Here is a 17,368-nt window from a genome sequence, read left to right on the forward strand (position 1 = left end):
ACCGCAGAAATAGCGAAAGCCTCGAAAGAATTTGAATAGGGTTTATCATACCATTTCAAATCAAAAGTATCAAAATCATGATATATCATGATCAAAAGATGATATATTGTACAACAAATATTCCTACGCATGATATATAAATAATCATACACTCCAAAAAGATTTGAATTTTACAGGTGACTTAATCCCTTATACGGTGTAATTCATAAAGACCTAATTTGTCAAATAACGGAAAATTTTATTTCTAATGACTTAATGTCAGATTAGCTTGAATTTTACTGATTTCGACTGTAACTTGCGTTCTGCTAGCAGGTGCGACTGTATGAATTTAAAAGCACCTTCTGCATGCTTCTGTGGTTCAGTCGATTAACAGACGTACTTGCGATCAAATGATTTTCGGTTCAATTCGCGGCGGTTACTATCAGTGTTCTCTTTTTTATTTCAATGAATTTCGTGTCATGGAGTTTTAAACATAATATTAAATGTTCTTCCACGCAAATTTACGTGAACTGCGACGCTCCATTTATGTGCATCTAATAAGATGTAAAATCACAGGGTTTTTTAAGTGTGTAGGAAGTACATAAACAGTTACTAGCTGTCAGTAACCAAGTTACCTGAATTAATCTACTTACACTACTTTAAAAGAAACAGCACAGCAAACTTTCTTCAAAAGACTCCTAAACTGATACACTGACGATGAGTGCAAATTGCATTCGAAATACTAGTATCTGTCTGTCACTATTAAGTTAGTATTATAACAAAATAGTCAAAATTCTTTAAATTTTATCTTTACTTTTTGGTTTACCGTTAGACGCTGATTTGAGATTTTGATTTTGCCTCTTTTGCATCTTATGGGGTACGTATGTGTTAGTTCAATTTGTTCAACTCCCATAACGAAATTTTCATTCCATTATAGAGTAAGACTGTGCTTAATTTATTTTATTAGGAAAATTGAGTTTAGTTTGAGCTCGATAATGGCACAGTTAATGGCACTTTCAATAGCGTGATAAACTTTAAATTGAGGTTATTAGGGATAATATTTCCACGATCATAGCGATTTTTTTTCAAATAATCACAAAAACGTTATACGCATACGCATTCCTGCTTCAGTGCACTGTGTAGCTAGACTTTGAGCCTATACACTCTAGTGAGATCCATTTAAATAAGCACACTGCTAACTTCCTGAGAAAATAAGTAAGTAAACACAGATTGCATTTGTTGATTGAAACCGACAGTATGATTAAATACATGTGCAAACTCCAACGGGCTCCACTGTATACAAGCTATAATGGTACTGAATTTAGCAATTCCCAGTGCACAAAAATCATCAAACCTAATACGTAAAAAGATTAATTACCTTAAGGTTAAATGGTCTATAACAAAACGACTAAAAATCCATTCATCGAGGCAATGCAATGCTAGATTAGTTATAGTTAATAATGCAGGAGAATTTTCATTTCAAAAACTTACCTTTCGACTTCTGGAAAATCGTTGGTAACACGTAGCAGCGGTTGTAGTGGTCGTGAGAATCGTTGAGGCCACCATACCGCCGGTGCTCAAGTTTTCGTCAATCGCCATTGCAGCAGAACCAGCTGCTGTTAGTAGTTCCGTTTGCAGTAACTTGTTGAGTTCATCCATTCTTATTCAATTATTTATTTTGCATTTATCACATTATGTATATCACGTTTAATTAAACTCTTTGATAGACTATCTGTATGAACGAAATCTGACTTTTACTAAGCAGGAAGTGCTGTCACTTTTCTTTTGCGATTTATTGTCTCTGCTCTGAGTGATCATGTAAAGCTAGCGGCGGGTTTCACTGTGCAAGCGAAACTTTCGATAAACATTTTGACGCGATATCTGTTCAGGCACTGGCACCGTTTTCCGTGGGTTGTTGTGAATTGAAAGGAAAACAAATTGCCATGTGCTGCGCGACCCCGTGCCAAACGAATAGCTTCAACGAAAGTGTGCGGTTGTCAAGAAACTCAGTAGTAGGCATAAAGGAATTGTTCGTGCGAGTCATTTTGAGTCCTCTCGTGGCAATTTCCATGATTGAATATTGAAATCTGCTGAGTCTGAGTGACACTCAAATCAAACATTACCGGGTACACTCCAGTACATCAGAGCAACATCCGGGGTTTACCGTTATACATACGTAATTGATTAGACTAAGTCATAATCTTTTCGATAAGAATAGTTATATAATATAAGGAACAGATTTCGGTAGCTGATAGAAACTGCTCGCGATGGGCATTTTGATAAAGAACATGTCTTGTTGATTGTCTTATTTTGCAAACCGGAATAGCGTTGAAAACAGGTCACTTCAAGAATCGGGTTCACGGTCGCTAATTCTTTTAGCATAGAGACAGGCAACGCAGCGGCGCGCAGTTCGACGTACTTTCTTTTTCTAAATTAAAGTCTGACAAATTGAATGGCAAATAGCCATGAGGACTCATTTCATTAAATTAGCACTTTACTTTTAGCCACACTGTCCGAGCACGTGAATTAATATCAACACTCGTTTTATGTTTGCTTCTCGAGCGCCACGAGCATGAGATCGCATTTATACATCCACAAATGGTGTTCTAAGTAAACCACCGACAAGCGTCATAGGGTAAACGGACCGTTGTTCATTTCACCTCCACGATTTGTCACATATATTGAAACTTAATTATGAACAAATTCGGTTCAGTTTTTATTCATACTAGTATTACATTGTAGAGATGAAAACAGTTTTTTTTTTCAATGAACCGTTTAAGGCTCGATAGTTCTTTCGAAAGAAATAACTCTTCTGAACCGTTCATTCGTTCTTCAGAAATACCAAATCATGCGAATGCAAATAATTATATTTTACTAGCTGAATTAGTTGTCCTGTTTAGTGAAATACTCTGATGATAGTAAAACATAACTTAAACCCGATTGAACAATACTCAGTTCATGTTCAGATTGCGAATGATCAGTGTCCCATCTCAGATTTCACAATAATCATAATGTTCATAGTATTCTCGACAAATTGGGTCAGTTTTATATTTGAACCTTTTTGTTAGAAACATTTAAAACATACTATGAATAACGTTTAGTTCATACAAATGTTGTAAACTTATTTCCCAAGTAGCAAATGTCACTTATTGAAATTTCAAGAGGTTCTACAACTGTTTTAGAATTGTTTTTTTATGTTAGACATGTTCAAAAAAATTTTAAATATACTAAAATCGGTTGTGCAACTTATACCTGTTAAGTTTCACGATAATACCGAAAAAATCACTATAGAACAATTTTTTAGTATATCTAAAACAATTGTGCAGCAAATCACCAACTTTCCCACGTTGCACTAGTAGTTATAGAAGCTCTGCCAAAATTTTCACATCGTCATGTAAAAACGAAGTAACTAAAACAATTGTTCAATTTATTAGAAATTTTCCAAATGGCTGTCATATTGTATTGTATCGGACTCAATATATGTCGAAATGGCTCTATATCTCTTGTGAAGATAAAATAGTGGTATTATGCTCTCCGCAAGGCTAAAACTGATAAGCCGAACTGAAAACCTCGCAGTAAAAACTATTTTGCTGCAGAGTCCGCATTGTCTTGACTGCCTTATGAAATTTCAGGTCAGTGTGTGCAGATTTCTTCATTAAAAAAAAAACAATTCGAAACTTGCAAATAAGTTGTACCAGATTTATCTGCTTGAAATAAACGCAAAACTTTCGGATATGAAAACATTATCATAAAAGTTTCAGAAATACAGCATTACATACGCAATGGAAACAAAAATCAATCAGATAATTTGTATTCGGTTTTCATCTCGCGAAAAATATGAACAGACCTGACATCACTTTTTAAAAATATTGAACAAAAAGTTAGGTTCATCATCAGGGCCGGTGAAAGAGGTGGGTACGGTGGGTAGCACTACCCACCCGAAAATTCCAAAGGTGGGTAGTTACCCACCTGAAATTTCGAACAAAAAGCAATGGAAATATTAGCATTATTCATAATAATAAGAATATTTTTATTGTAATTCGGAATAATAAATAAAATCAAAATTATACAATGCTAGTTCTCAAGGTAGAGCAAGGATGTATGTTAAAGATATTCCGCAGAAAGGTGAGACGAGACAGGGGGTAATTTGAGCAGGCAGAAATCTTTTAGTAACTTAACTTTTCCCTTCCAGAAAAGGAGCCGAGCTTAAGCATCTCCTCAATGCGAATCACTCGGGTCTCTGAGATACTGGAAAATACTGATAAAGGTCTTTTACTCTTTACATTCCGAACCGACAAAAGAAGAATGTAGTAGCAAGTAGAAAGTAACAACTTTTGGTAGCTTTGCGGGAATAGTAAATAGTAGAAGACCTTCATCAGAATTTTCCGGCAGATGTTTAAGGTCGACTCCTCTTGTAAAAAGTGAAAGTTAAGTTATTAAAAGATTTCTGCATGATGAAATGAACCTTGTCACATCTCACCTTCTATATCTTCACACGAAGAAAATCACTCAAAATCTTTTGACGTAGGACTACGTTTTTGTCGTGAATACGACTTACTTTACTATGGGGCGCCTTGCATACCGAAGATCGTCGATACATTTCAGGCCAGGCCATTGCAATTGTCTCGTACTGAAATTTCGAGAAGAATATGATATCTTCGAACTTCATAGCTTCAATAAAAATAAACTACAGCAAATTAAAAAGGAATTGTCTCAAGTTTGGAATATATAGTTGTAGAATAGTAGCTGTTTAATGTAACTAATCTGTACTTTAATGTAGGTGCATCGCTTCAAACTCTATTAGTGAAAAATGAGAAAGCTTGCACAATTCATACAATCAATCGACTAACTGATATTCGGAAAAGTGATGGGAGCGTGCCATTTTTTTCGTATTCACGACATTCAGTTATGTCTCTGACATTACCCACCCGCATTTTTTTATTCAATAATATAATATAATTTTAAGGCACACTACTTAAGCTCTAAGATGCCAAGGGTATTTTCTAATCTTAATTAACGATTAACTTAAAACTAGAATAGTATCATTATGTTATGTCGTATCGGGGTCGCGGATTTTCGAAAATTCAGCTTTATGGTAGCGATCAGCAGTGGCCGGTGAATTGAATATAGCATTAGAGTCTTCCAGATGGCGTTGGTAAATATTTATGTTGGCCGCATCATTCAGTCCGTGTGGGTCCGCGGGAAAAATCATCAGGCTACAAAGACTCGGCGGGTGGCCCGCAGCCTGGTCATCGACTGGAGCGGTTCTCCGTTGTCGGTGATGATGGTGTTACTGAAGAGAATGAAAGAGAAGTAAATATTGTGGAAAACGAGGTAAAAAGGGGATGTGGGAACAGCATGTCTAAATACGACAGAGATCTAATTAGTTTACATCGAGATGGTGAAGAGACGGGGGAAAGGAGAACGAAAAAGTTAGTGACAAAAAACAAAGACCTTGTTAGTTCCAATAAAGATGGTAGACAGGGACGGGGATCGAGAGAATCGGGCGGACGAATACGTTTTTGCTTTCTATACCGGTGTGCAAATTCAAAATACTGAGTACCGTACAAACAGTGTTCAGGTTTCGAACATCTATATCTCAGCAATTTTTAATTTATTTTCCATATCATTTCATAAACTGCATTAAAAATATTTCTACACATCGATTGGAGTACATGAATATATATATATATATATATATATATATATATATATATATATATATATATATATATATATATATATATATATATATATATATATATATATATATATATACATATATATATATATATATATATATATATATATATATATATATATATATATATATATATATATATATATATATATATATATATATATATATATATATATAGACATATATATATATATATATATATATATATATATATATATATATATATATATATATATATATATATATATATATATATATATATATATATATCTATAAAATCATATTTCAGATAATTGGTGATCGAAACTTCAGTTAGTAACGAAAATCTTTGTTCGTCTAACAAATACATACAAGTTCACGGTTTCCATTGAATTTCTGCGTTTCAATGAGTGTGTCGCTTTTAAGAAAATCACTCTTACAAACCATGATTCTATATCGACTAAACTTGAACTCTGTGTGGTTCAGAAAAGAAGTAAACGTTGCTAACACATCGTTCAAACAGTCCAGGAACTAACCAGAAAACATAATTTCGTGTGCAGGCATATTTTTTATTCATCAACATTATCATCTTCAAATGACATACAATCGTTCTAGCACTTTTCATAATTTATCAATACCATCCTTATAGAATGATTTGTCACTGGTCTAAACATCGGCTTCCTTTGCGGCGATGACTGTCTTATTCAAGCCAAAAAAATTTCGCTGGCGTGTCTTTTTCTAATCCGCAAAGGACAAGCAATCGCTGGGGCTAGGTAATTGTGAACAAGGTGGATGAGGAAACAGATCGCAACCCAATTCGTTTAATTTTTTCATTGTTTTCATTGACTAATGGCACTGTGCATTGTCTTGGTTAACGGTGAATCACTTTTGATGGTACTTTCCCGGTTCAAGGTAGTCGATGTTAATTATACCTCGAACATCTAAAAAACTTTTGCCATGATTGTTCCAGCTACCTGTTAAGTTTTCAGATGGCTTTCCCAATCTGAATGCTGGTATGACTCCGGATAAAAATAGTGGATCCATGTTTCGTCCACTGTTCCATACCAACGCATTCCATTTTATTGCGGCAGACTTTTGTTGATTATGAGCGGCAGTGTTCGAGATCCGTTTGGTGAAGATTTTTTATGCTCAGATTTTCGTACAAGATCGTAAAAGAACTTCCAGTTCATGTGCTAACGATCTCAACATATCTAATCTCACGACCTTTGATTTTGCGTTCATACATCAAGATTATCAGAACTTGCTTAAGTTTTTCCGGTTGACTGCTTCATTTAGCCAAGTACAAAATCAGAATACCACAAATCTCAATTTTTAATGGATCCTAGCGGGAGAACATTTCTCAAGCTATAGCTGGGCTTGCGCGTTTTTTCCTTTCAAAAAGCAATGTTTTAGCAACACACGGAATTCGTTATTTCCATTTTTCATAAATAAAATTAGTAACGTTACTTATATGTCGATAGATTCAGTGTTCGTGGTGCTATTGATGTTAAATGTTCTTTGAAGGTTGGTACTTTGAATTGAAAACAAATATTGGCAGTGATTTTGAAACCAGGTTAAACCTTAGATGCGATATTTTGTTTTAAAACTTAGTACCGCAAACTCCTCAAACTTCTAATTTACGCGTTTCATGAAAAGTTTTATAGAATCAATATTTTATTAAAAAAACGACTGCACTTTTTAGGGATAAATATCATTTCCATTAGAATAGAGAAATACTTCGAAATAGTGGGTCGTTCTCCGCAGTATGAAAAATTACCCACCTGGATTTAACATGTTTCACCGGCCCTGTTCATCATAGTTACTCTCATAGTTATATATTACCGCTTGAGCAACTTGTTTTTGCAACTAAAGCACATGGGCTCACCGAAATAATACCTACAGTGCGTATCACAAATGTCGGATTCACTAAGATGAATGACTAAACTGTATTGTTGTTTAAGTCAACTAGTTTGATAAAAATAAAAACAAAAATTTCTCTTTTCAATAATTACATGTTTATATTTCCATTTATTTAGGAAAAATAAATCATTACGTTGGGTGAACCATTTTCTTTTTAACACACTGTTACCCTCGATGCCATATTGGAAAATATTGAAGAACAATCCATTTCAAGATTTTTCAGATTAAATGAAACATCAATATGATTAAAATCGTCTGAAAAGGTGTATGAATGTTTGATAACTTCAAATTTCAAATACTCTCCCGATCATATTGATTGAAAAGAAAATTTCAGTCGTACGAAGACATGTTTCACCATAAAAATGCAGTTCGTTGTCGATTTTCTATTTACTAAAACATAAAAAATCAATTCTACAATATGTAGTATTACCATTCATTTATGTACAATATATTTTTAAAGTTCCATGTTTGTGTTACGGGCAGTTGCATTGAAAATCAAATGTGAAACTTATTCATTAGAAATTATGTTTGATATGTTTTTGTAAACATCAATTCAATTCTTGTTTACATTACGTAGTAGTTCCCATGAGTTTCGCTGATTTAATTGCAGCATTTGTAATCGAGTCGATGCATAAGTTTTTGTATTAGTTGCACAATAATTGTGAATGAATGTTCGTAACAACGGAAGAACTTGAAGATATGTTGCACAACACAGAAAAATTGCGCTTTTTCCATAACACAACAGTTACTACAATAGTAATATGAACTAATTTGATGAATTGCACAATCTGTAGAAAAATAAAGAACAGCAACTTAACGTGCTACTTGGGTTCCATCACCTTGAGTCGACAGTTTTTGTCAATTTTCATAAAAAAAGGACATTGATTGTATGATTTCGTCAATTCAGATCAATGTTGAGAATGATGATTTTCCCTCCCTCTTGCGAATATTTTTGTGATCCTCACTTAGTTGCTAGAAATATACTGTACTCGTGAAGAAGTACCAATTTTTCGTAAAACCCGATCAATTTTTCCTTACACTTTCCATGTTCGGGGCACTTACTCCACTCTCTCATCCTCAAAATAACCTTATAATATATTTTGAATTAACTTCCTTTTTGTCAGTGAACTTACTACAGATCTCCTCCAAGATGGCCATGTGAGTAGTATAGAAAAAATCTGTGTTTTTCAAAAAATATCGATTCCCTCCTTTGGTACATGTGCCAAACTTGGTGGCGAGTCGTTTAGTTGTTTCGTAGTTATCTAAGATATGGAAAATGTTTGCATGGTCTTCAAAAATGATCGATTCTTGTCAAATTTTATAATTTTTTTCATGCCAGAAGTATCTGTGCCAAGTTTGGTGGCAATCCTCTCAGTAGTTTTGGAATTATGCTGTTTTAAACATCACACCCCCCTTTTAAAAGCACTTGCTACATCCACCCCCCGTATAGTCATATCTACGGTATGCAAAATGTTTCTATGGTTTTCAAAACGTATCGATTCTTGCCAAGTTATATGAATTTTTCCATGACCCCTCCTTGTTTATAACACTTACTACGCTTCCACCCTTATAAAAATACTCCTTAAACCATCTCTGAAATGCAAGTAGTACCTGTGCCAAGTTTGGTGGCAATCCGTTCAGTAGTTCCGAAGTTATGGCGTTAAAAACATACAAACTTACATTCATTTGTATATATAACACATGGATCAATAAGTCCCGAGACTAAAGCAGAGATGGCGCTCGTAGTAAACCAGTAACCACGTCTTTCTAGAGTACTAACCTTTGCTTGAAACGGGTCAAAATTTTAAGTCGATCCGACCAGAAACAGCTGAGTCATCGAGGTTAGAGTAAAGTCGTTTTGTAGTTTGTTTAAAAAATGGAAACACCGGAAAATGTGAGTGAAGTGACAAAAATTATAATGAAAGATCGTAAAGTGAAGCTCCGTGAGATTGCTGAGATGACACAGATATCATATGGAAATGTATTTACTATCCTTCATGAAAAATTGAGCATGAAAAAGGTTTTTTCCAAGTGGGTGCCGCGATTGCTTTCGATGGAACAAAATGCACCCTTGTGGCAGGGTTGTCGATGAAAACAATGGCGAAATTGAACGAGTTGGGCTTTGATCTGCTTCCCCACCCCCCATACTCGCCAGATTTAGCCCCCAGTGACTACTGGCTCTTTGCTGATCTTAAAAAAATGCTCCAGGGAAAAAGATTTGGCTCAAATGAGGAGGTCATCGCTGAAACTGAAGCTTATTTTGAAGCGAAAGATAAATTTTTTATAAACATGGTATTGAAAAATTGGAAAAACGTTGGAACCATTGTATCACCCTAAAAGGTGATTATGTTGATGAATAAAAAAAATGTTGTTTCCATTGTTAGTCTCGGGACTTATTGATCCATGTGTTATATAGGTTGGCAACGATTTTAGTATTGAATGCAGTGACTCTTTTGCATGTATTTAAAGTAGTAATCGTTCACTTCTATGAACTCGTTAATGGTCGTTTATATATGAAATTTCTACCGCATTCTTGAAAACTGTGGCCATTCCGAAATACACAGTTATCAATCAATTTTCTTATTTATTTTTTTAATGATTAGTGAACTATCGTTCCGCTCATTCTTCCGGAAGAATTAATCCTATTAACTATTACATTGTGCTTATGTACTTACAAATATTGCTCCTAAATACGATTTATTCATAAGACCCAAGGCATCTTAGAGCTGATGTGTGAATTTCGACTCAAATTACATCTTAACCTGTTGAATGGTGGTTCGACTTGGGAAATGGCCATAGGCACAATTGCCCTATTGTTGTCAAGAATTGTCTCCACTTTCATAACACAAGAAACACTATCAATTTATTTCAGCTGTTTTCAAAGAAAGGCGAATCTAACATTGACAGTAAATGGAGAAAAACATCGATGAATGTTTCGACTTTGGTTTCAAATCGTATTCAGAAATTATCGTATATTCTCAGATCAAGTTATGATTGGCCGATAAATTGTTAATTTATCTTCAAAAGGCATGCAAATTTTACCACTTTCCTTCTATATCCACTGAATAAATGAACATAAAAAGAGTTGTGCCCTTTTTTTCGATTTTTACTTTTATGCTTCCTGTGTTATTAAGTTATAAAGATACGCCTTTGCGCATTTTCCGTGAAATTGACAAATCTGCGGGTAATTCTATCGTCTCATTTACTATTTCTAGTAGTAAAAGGTTCGGAAACCTCGTCTAGTAGTAAAAGGTTCGGAAGAAAATAAATAGTTTCGCCCTTTCTTACTAGCAATTGAAGTATCGCCCTGTTTGTTGGCATGGAACACGGAGAGCGAAACTTACGTAAACAAATGGAATGACAGTTTCGCCCTTTAAAGTTCTTTGCATTACTAAGATTGAGATTTTTGTTGAATCCAAATTTTTAGGCAAAATTGTAGGGTTTTGAAGCATTTATTGTTAGGAGAGAGAAACTCGATTGGTTTACTTTTGTAAGATTTGTCCTTCTTTCAAAAACAGCTGACACAGCATTGCTGAAATAATCAATGTGTAAGAAAAATCATATTGTTAAATAGCGGCAAAATTCAAGTGTCGATTTAAAAAAAAATCAAATAATGCTTCATGCCAAACACTTGCTTCATTTGCTAGACTTAACAACTTTTCAACTTGGTCATTAGGTTGCATATTATTATATATGCAGTCATCATGCAGACGGCATACTCCGAAGAGACGAGGTGTGATGTAAGTTGTTGGCATTTTTCGCTTTTTTGACGTGAATACGTTTTACTTTTTTTACGTCGTGAATATTTCCTGTTGTTCGAAACATCAATGTTAGGCAATTTTAATTTTAAAGCCACAATTTTGGGAAAAAATTTCAAAAGGGATCTGCAAAAGATCTGTGACTACAAGAAATCACCTTTCACGTTGAGTGAATAAAAACTCTTCAGCACTATTTGACTGGTCCTTCGTATTCGGGAGAAATTACATCACCATTTCTAATAATTCAGTTTGCTCAACACGATAGGAAATGCTTCGAATTTTAGTAGGATGATATCAACTCTGTTCAACATCGAAGACATTTAATATACAATTTGTACTGAATTGGTACAGTTTGCGGTTCGCAAGCGCTCCTCGAATCCGTACTGTCGATAGCAAGGCGAATGGGCAAGGCACTCATACTACATTCATTGATTTCATGATCAAGCTACTACACTTGAATATGATATGATATCATGTTTAATAAGAACATCATATTAGAATGTTGTTGATATATTTCGTACTTTTCATATGACCAAAGCAAAACCTTGGTATTATATTTCTTTTGTGGAATTTGATCTTCTGTTCCAACAGACTTCTCGTCTGATTTATAGCGCACAGATTCATTGCATGACTGATGCTATAGCCCTACTGACACTAAGAATCATTCCAGGTCGGGACTCGAACATACGATAACTGGCTTGTGAGACCAGCGTTCTATGCATTGATCCGTCAACCCGAGCTATTACAGGCTTATTCTATTTCTGGTAAATCCAAAGGTTTATTTTTTACTGCGAACGTTACTTGGTAAATTAGAATCGATAAAAAATTTATAAATCATTTCCGTATCGTACTCACGGACAATAGGTTAGCTTTGAAATAGAAATCCACTCGTCATCCTTTAACAACGACGTCAAGTTGAATGGGGCTTTACAGAACAACCATTATTATACTGGAATTTAATGAACAAAGATATGCGATTTCTCCAATTAGATCCACAGATTATACAATTACTGTGAAAAGTTACTTTTGAACCGAAGCCTAAAGAACCCAGTGTCCAAATCTAAACACTTCCAAAGAGATCAAAAAATGTCGGTGTGTGTAACAAAAATATGCGTCTTACATTCAATGGAAAGATCTAACGTTGCCACGGAAAATTTTTGATTTTCATTGGAATCTGACTTCCGATTTCGGAGCTACAGGGTTAAATGAACAAACGAATGGGAAATTTGTGCACTCACTCTTATCGGAGATAATGAGCAAATTATGACGAACATAGATTAATACGAATCTATAGAAAAAATCGGAAGTGCCGGAAATAGTGGTGAAATACGCACTCCGTATTCTCATAAATGACCGAACCAATTTTCACATATGTAGATTCAAAGAAAAGGTCTTATGGTCTGATAGCCTGCTATCAGGACCGCCGAGAGAAAGTTTGGTCCCGGAGGGACTGCAATATTACGGGCCCCTAAACATGAGAATTAAAAACTAATGTGAGCATGAGAATATCATCAAATCAAGAGATTTTTAAATTTAAACATTTATTTTAACAAAATAATACGCAAGCCAAATTTGTTTCGATTTTTGATGTTTTAATCTGTAATGATGAATGAAAAACAATTTTGAAACTCCAAATTTCCAGGCCTCCTGAAAAAGTCCGCGCCCGGGGGGATTCCTGTCTTTCCCCTTCCCCTCTTGGAGGCCTTTTCTGCTATTGAATTTCAATTGGATTCGATTTCCGGTTCTGGAGTTATATGGTAATATGTGAAAATTAGGTATGAAATGTGCACTCAATTTTCTTGTAAATGGCTTAACCGATTTTCATAAACTGAGATTCAAACGAAATGTTTTAGAATTATTAAAAACTTTTTAGAACATTACAACTAACATAAAACAGACTGATAAATTCTTCTAGTTTGCAATTCTCATTAATTTGAGGACATATAAACTTGATTCGGAAGCACTGAAGGTAGTGACGGAAAACTCCAAAAGTAAAACTCACTTCTATTTCTCAGCGATGCTTAAACCGATTTTCACAAATCTTGATTTAAATTGAAGCTCATATTGTTTCAAAAACTACTGTGAAATCTCATCCAGATCTGATTTTCGGTTCTGCAATTACAGGGCGATGATCTTCAAAGCTTTTGAACCGCCTTACAAAATGACGATACAAAACCAGTACGCACCGGTACGAGCTGGCACGAAAGAAGAAAACACAACTCGCCTTCACAAACAATTCACACAGCGGGCTTTGTTCAATTTCGTACACGCTATAAAGAAAACGAAAACCAACACCTAAGCTGATTACTTACTCACTTTCCTCAGCTAGAGCGTTACCGATTTTCAATTCCATACAAAGCTTTAGAATTTCATCCGACCACAACTTTTGGTTCCGGAATTCCGGGGTGAGCAGTATTGAAAAATGTATAGCGTCGCTTTGAGCGGCAAAATCAAAAATATGGAAAAATTGTAAACTGGGCTCGGAACTATTCCAACCGTTAGTCATTGTTAGAACACGGCCTAGCAAACTAATTCCGGCTGTCCTGGTTACCGATTTTCGATTCCGAAAACATCGAAACTCAGACTATTTTCTCAGGGATGGTTCGATTTTCATGAACTTAGGTTTAAATAGAAGTTGTTATAATCCCAAATAAAATTCCTGATTTTCATCTGGAACCGACTTCCGGTTCCGGAACTACTGGGTTTAAGTTAAAGCGACGGAGCAAAAGAGCAAAACGACGACGAAGCAATCGAAGATTTTAAAAAAACCCTTCTTAATCCACCTAGTTGTGTGATAATGCCTTTCTTTTCTTGCAAAACAGTCTCATTAAAATATTTTTTATCTTTTTAATAAATAATTTCTGACTCTAGTTTGGGCTCATTTTTGACACCAATTAATTCAAGTAGTTCACAAAAGCATGCTTCAGTGTTTATGTCACATACTCGGTATCATTTCTCAAACCAAACGCTACAATCGAATGAGCTCGCGGAGTCTACAAACATGCCCTGAATGTTATCTACTTGCGATAATGTACTAAAAATAATGATTTTTATCTAAGATGGTCACGATACTGACCAAGAAAGCAAATATATTTGGGCTTGCTAACCGGAACTCTTCAAGCTCAAAATAGTGAAACGTATAGTTCAGTGCTGTATCAAGGACAACAGATTGGGTTTATATTAGTTTCATGAAAGATACTCAAAGCATATCAGCGTAGGAAGCCAACTGCAATTCTACTACTTGGTGTTGTTACCAACGATGAAAAATGCTTTTTGACAAATTTACTCAATCTTGGATATTTCTAGCCACTGGCGGTTCGATTGACAAAGTGTTTTCGATTCATGTTACGAAATAAACGTGATCATGGTCGAATAGGAAAAAGCGCTATGCTTAGTATCGCCTTTTCTATTCATTGTTACGTCAGATCGAGATTAGAAAACTAGGTGTTTGTGGGTGCGCTCAAGGTAGTAAGTTATGGAACCTTGTCGTCGATGGAAACTCTCAATGTTCTTGACTTTTCTACTTATGCATTGAGCGATGAGTCTTACATTTTCGTAGCCGATATTTCCATTGTTATTCTTGTTTAATTAAATATAGAGTAACGGCTCCAGTAGTCATCTCATATACGAAAACCATTAGTTAGAATGAGATCTGCTGTCTCTGTCCGACATATTGACATTAAGGATAAAATGAAAATAGAGGCACTTGCTTCGAGTTTTCGCGTCGCTGTAACAGCAGTATTGAACAGTTTTCGAACTATCTCTTCTGTGGTATCTGATTTGATCACAATTGGTCGATTGAAGAGTGATCGGTAGAACAATATTCCGGCTCTACTAATGAAATGAACATTGGTACAATAGTCCAACATCGATGTAAAGACTCATACAACTAACAATATTTGGCACTTCCGCAAAGAATCTGTGGAACTGAAACATGTTCAATTGAAACATGTTCACGACAAATAATTCTGGGTCGAATTTGGTAATTGGATCAAGGGCACAAGCCAGGAGGGTAGGCTGGCCTACAATCAGTTCTGCCATTATAGTCTGGTTGAATGAAATACAAAGACTCGATTTTGGCAATTCCTTTATGCCAATGTTTATCAGAAGTAAAAGCACTTTTTAGTTACCTCTTTAATTAATGGTCATTTCAAACATGTTTCTTAGAAATAATTAATGCGAGTGACATACACTTAGACAACACCGACAGGCACTCTAAAATTGTTGTCAAACTTTCACAGACCAGAAGAGAATATAATTACTCTCCATTTCTCTGTGATGCAGTTCAATTTGCTGCACTATAAATATCGCAAGTTTTCTCTGCTGTGGCACTGCGGCACACACTCGGCCGCGGGGATAGTCAAGGAACGCGCATCACATGGTCGGCACTCAACACATTCAAATGCGAATCACTTTTTATAACCGGGAATTAAATTGCCACTAAAAGCTATTGAAAAACCCTCAGGAGCAAAGATCATATCTTGAAATTTTGCTTTGTAAGCAGTGAGTTTAGGTGCACATCCACCAAGCTAAGTGTTTTAATAACTATTAGCAAACAAACACAAAGTTCCTACTTTCCAACATCTTGCTAGCTCCTATGAGCAATTTCACGATGCTCTCTATTAATTTTGTCACGGAACACATCCATTCACAGCTCTATTAACCTGGATATATTTTGAAGATGCATCTCGAAATAATCACTTATGTTCACCTGCACAAAATTGAGGACACAACTCGCAACGCACCGCGACTCTGCCGGGTTGCTGCTAAGGACCGAACCTTGCGCAGCCCGAAGAGAAACTATTTACGCTAGCACACCGTTGCCAATCGACCTTACTGAAAGTAAAATTTCTCGGGAGCGAGAGAAAATTGCACAGACGCCGCCAGAGAACCGGAGAAATTTAACATAGTTATGTTTATGTTATTGCGGAACCACCGCTTCGAAGAAATTCGTCTGCAGTAACTATCGGCTTGATGCTATAACTGTTCATCACATAATTAATCTCACCTATTACAGTAATAATAGCCGATTGATCTTCAAACCTCTGCAATCCCTTTAATAGTGTAGTTTTTATTTTCTTTGATTTATCTCAATCCCAGATTTGTTTCAATTCTGATATTATTCGTTCACCAAAAAAAAAGCTTATAAACCAAGAGCCAAATAGTTCCTTCCAAGTCTATAGATCAGTTCAAATTATTTCCCTTGAAATATTTCGAGAGAACTAATGTACATCATATTAAACCAACCACATAATTATCAGTTGCATAACTCGCACCTGCAGACTAGAGCTCATCATCGAACCTGTTTATTTATTCTTCATAAATGATTAATGCCGAGAGAGCAATCATATATGTCTAGGTTTATGATTTTTAACAGGTTTATCTATAGCTTGTTTCTATTACCGAGCCGTAGTAGATATTTACCAAACAAACCAGAGCAAATTGTAATTCGCTTTCGATGAAATGACTCTTTCGATAAAAAACGACCATCGGAAAAATGATTTGCTACTAAATGACTCTGATCCAATGATTCAATCTACCTTTTAATATAACAAAGTTTTCTTCATATACTCACACATTTGATATGGTTTTGACGTTTTACGAATTCTCGATCTAAACCCGAATCCGACATAATTCTGTTAGGTTCGAACCCTTAACCCGATTATCTCTAGCGGTCAAGTCAATGCATTTTCATCAGTATAGGGTGATGTTAGTGCACTTTGTACTATCGGAAATACACAAAAAATGTTTGGTAAACTTTTCGATTCATCATGATGTTGGTTATATGAGCACGGGAAGAGCAAATGCAGCAAAGGAATATTATTGTAAAATGGAAATCTCAATTTCTCATTCAATCTGTCAAGAATTGAGAAAAGAATTTTCAACATTTCAATTAACCCGACTCAGATGGTGTATCCTGTATAACTTCGTACTCCAGTCTCATGGTAAAGTCAACAAAAATGAATTTCTGGAAATAAATTTTTGATGCAAATGCTAACCTGAATATGAGGCCTGATTTCTCAATGTCGAT

The 17,368-nt window shown here is 35.2% G+C and overlaps 1 protein-coding gene across 12 annotated transcripts in view; it reads right to left on the reverse strand.

Moving 5' to 3' along the window:
* The window catches only part of LOC131425410 (progestin and adipoQ receptor family member 3), a 59,102-nt gene extending 42,965 nt beyond the window's left edge, over nucleotides 1-16,137 (reverse strand). For 3 of the 12 annotated variants that reach the window (XR_009228988.1, XM_058587300.1, XM_058587301.1), the window contains exons 1-2: nucleotides 16,002-16,115; nucleotides 1,471-1,954 (exon numbers count right to left, since the gene is read on the reverse strand). Coding sequence is in view for 11 of the 12 variants with exons in the window: in XM_058587300.1 (XP_058443283.1) it covers nucleotides 1,471-1,638 (168 nt within the window). In the remaining variant the exon portion in view is untranslated. Of the gene's footprint in view, nucleotides 1-1,470; nucleotides 1,955-15,911 lie in introns of all 12 variants that reach the window. The other 9 variants (XM_058587297.1, XM_058587296.1, XM_058587293.1 and 6 more) reach the window with 9 other exon arrangements.
* Between the last annotated feature and the right edge of the window lie 1,231 nt (nucleotides 16,138-17,368).

This window comes from Malaya genurostris, chromosome 1, assembly GCF_030247185.1.
Source record: "Malaya genurostris strain Urasoe2022 chromosome 1, Malgen_1.1, whole genome shotgun sequence".
Taxonomy (NCBI): domain Eukaryota; kingdom Metazoa; phylum Arthropoda; class Insecta; order Diptera; family Culicidae; genus Malaya; species Malaya genurostris.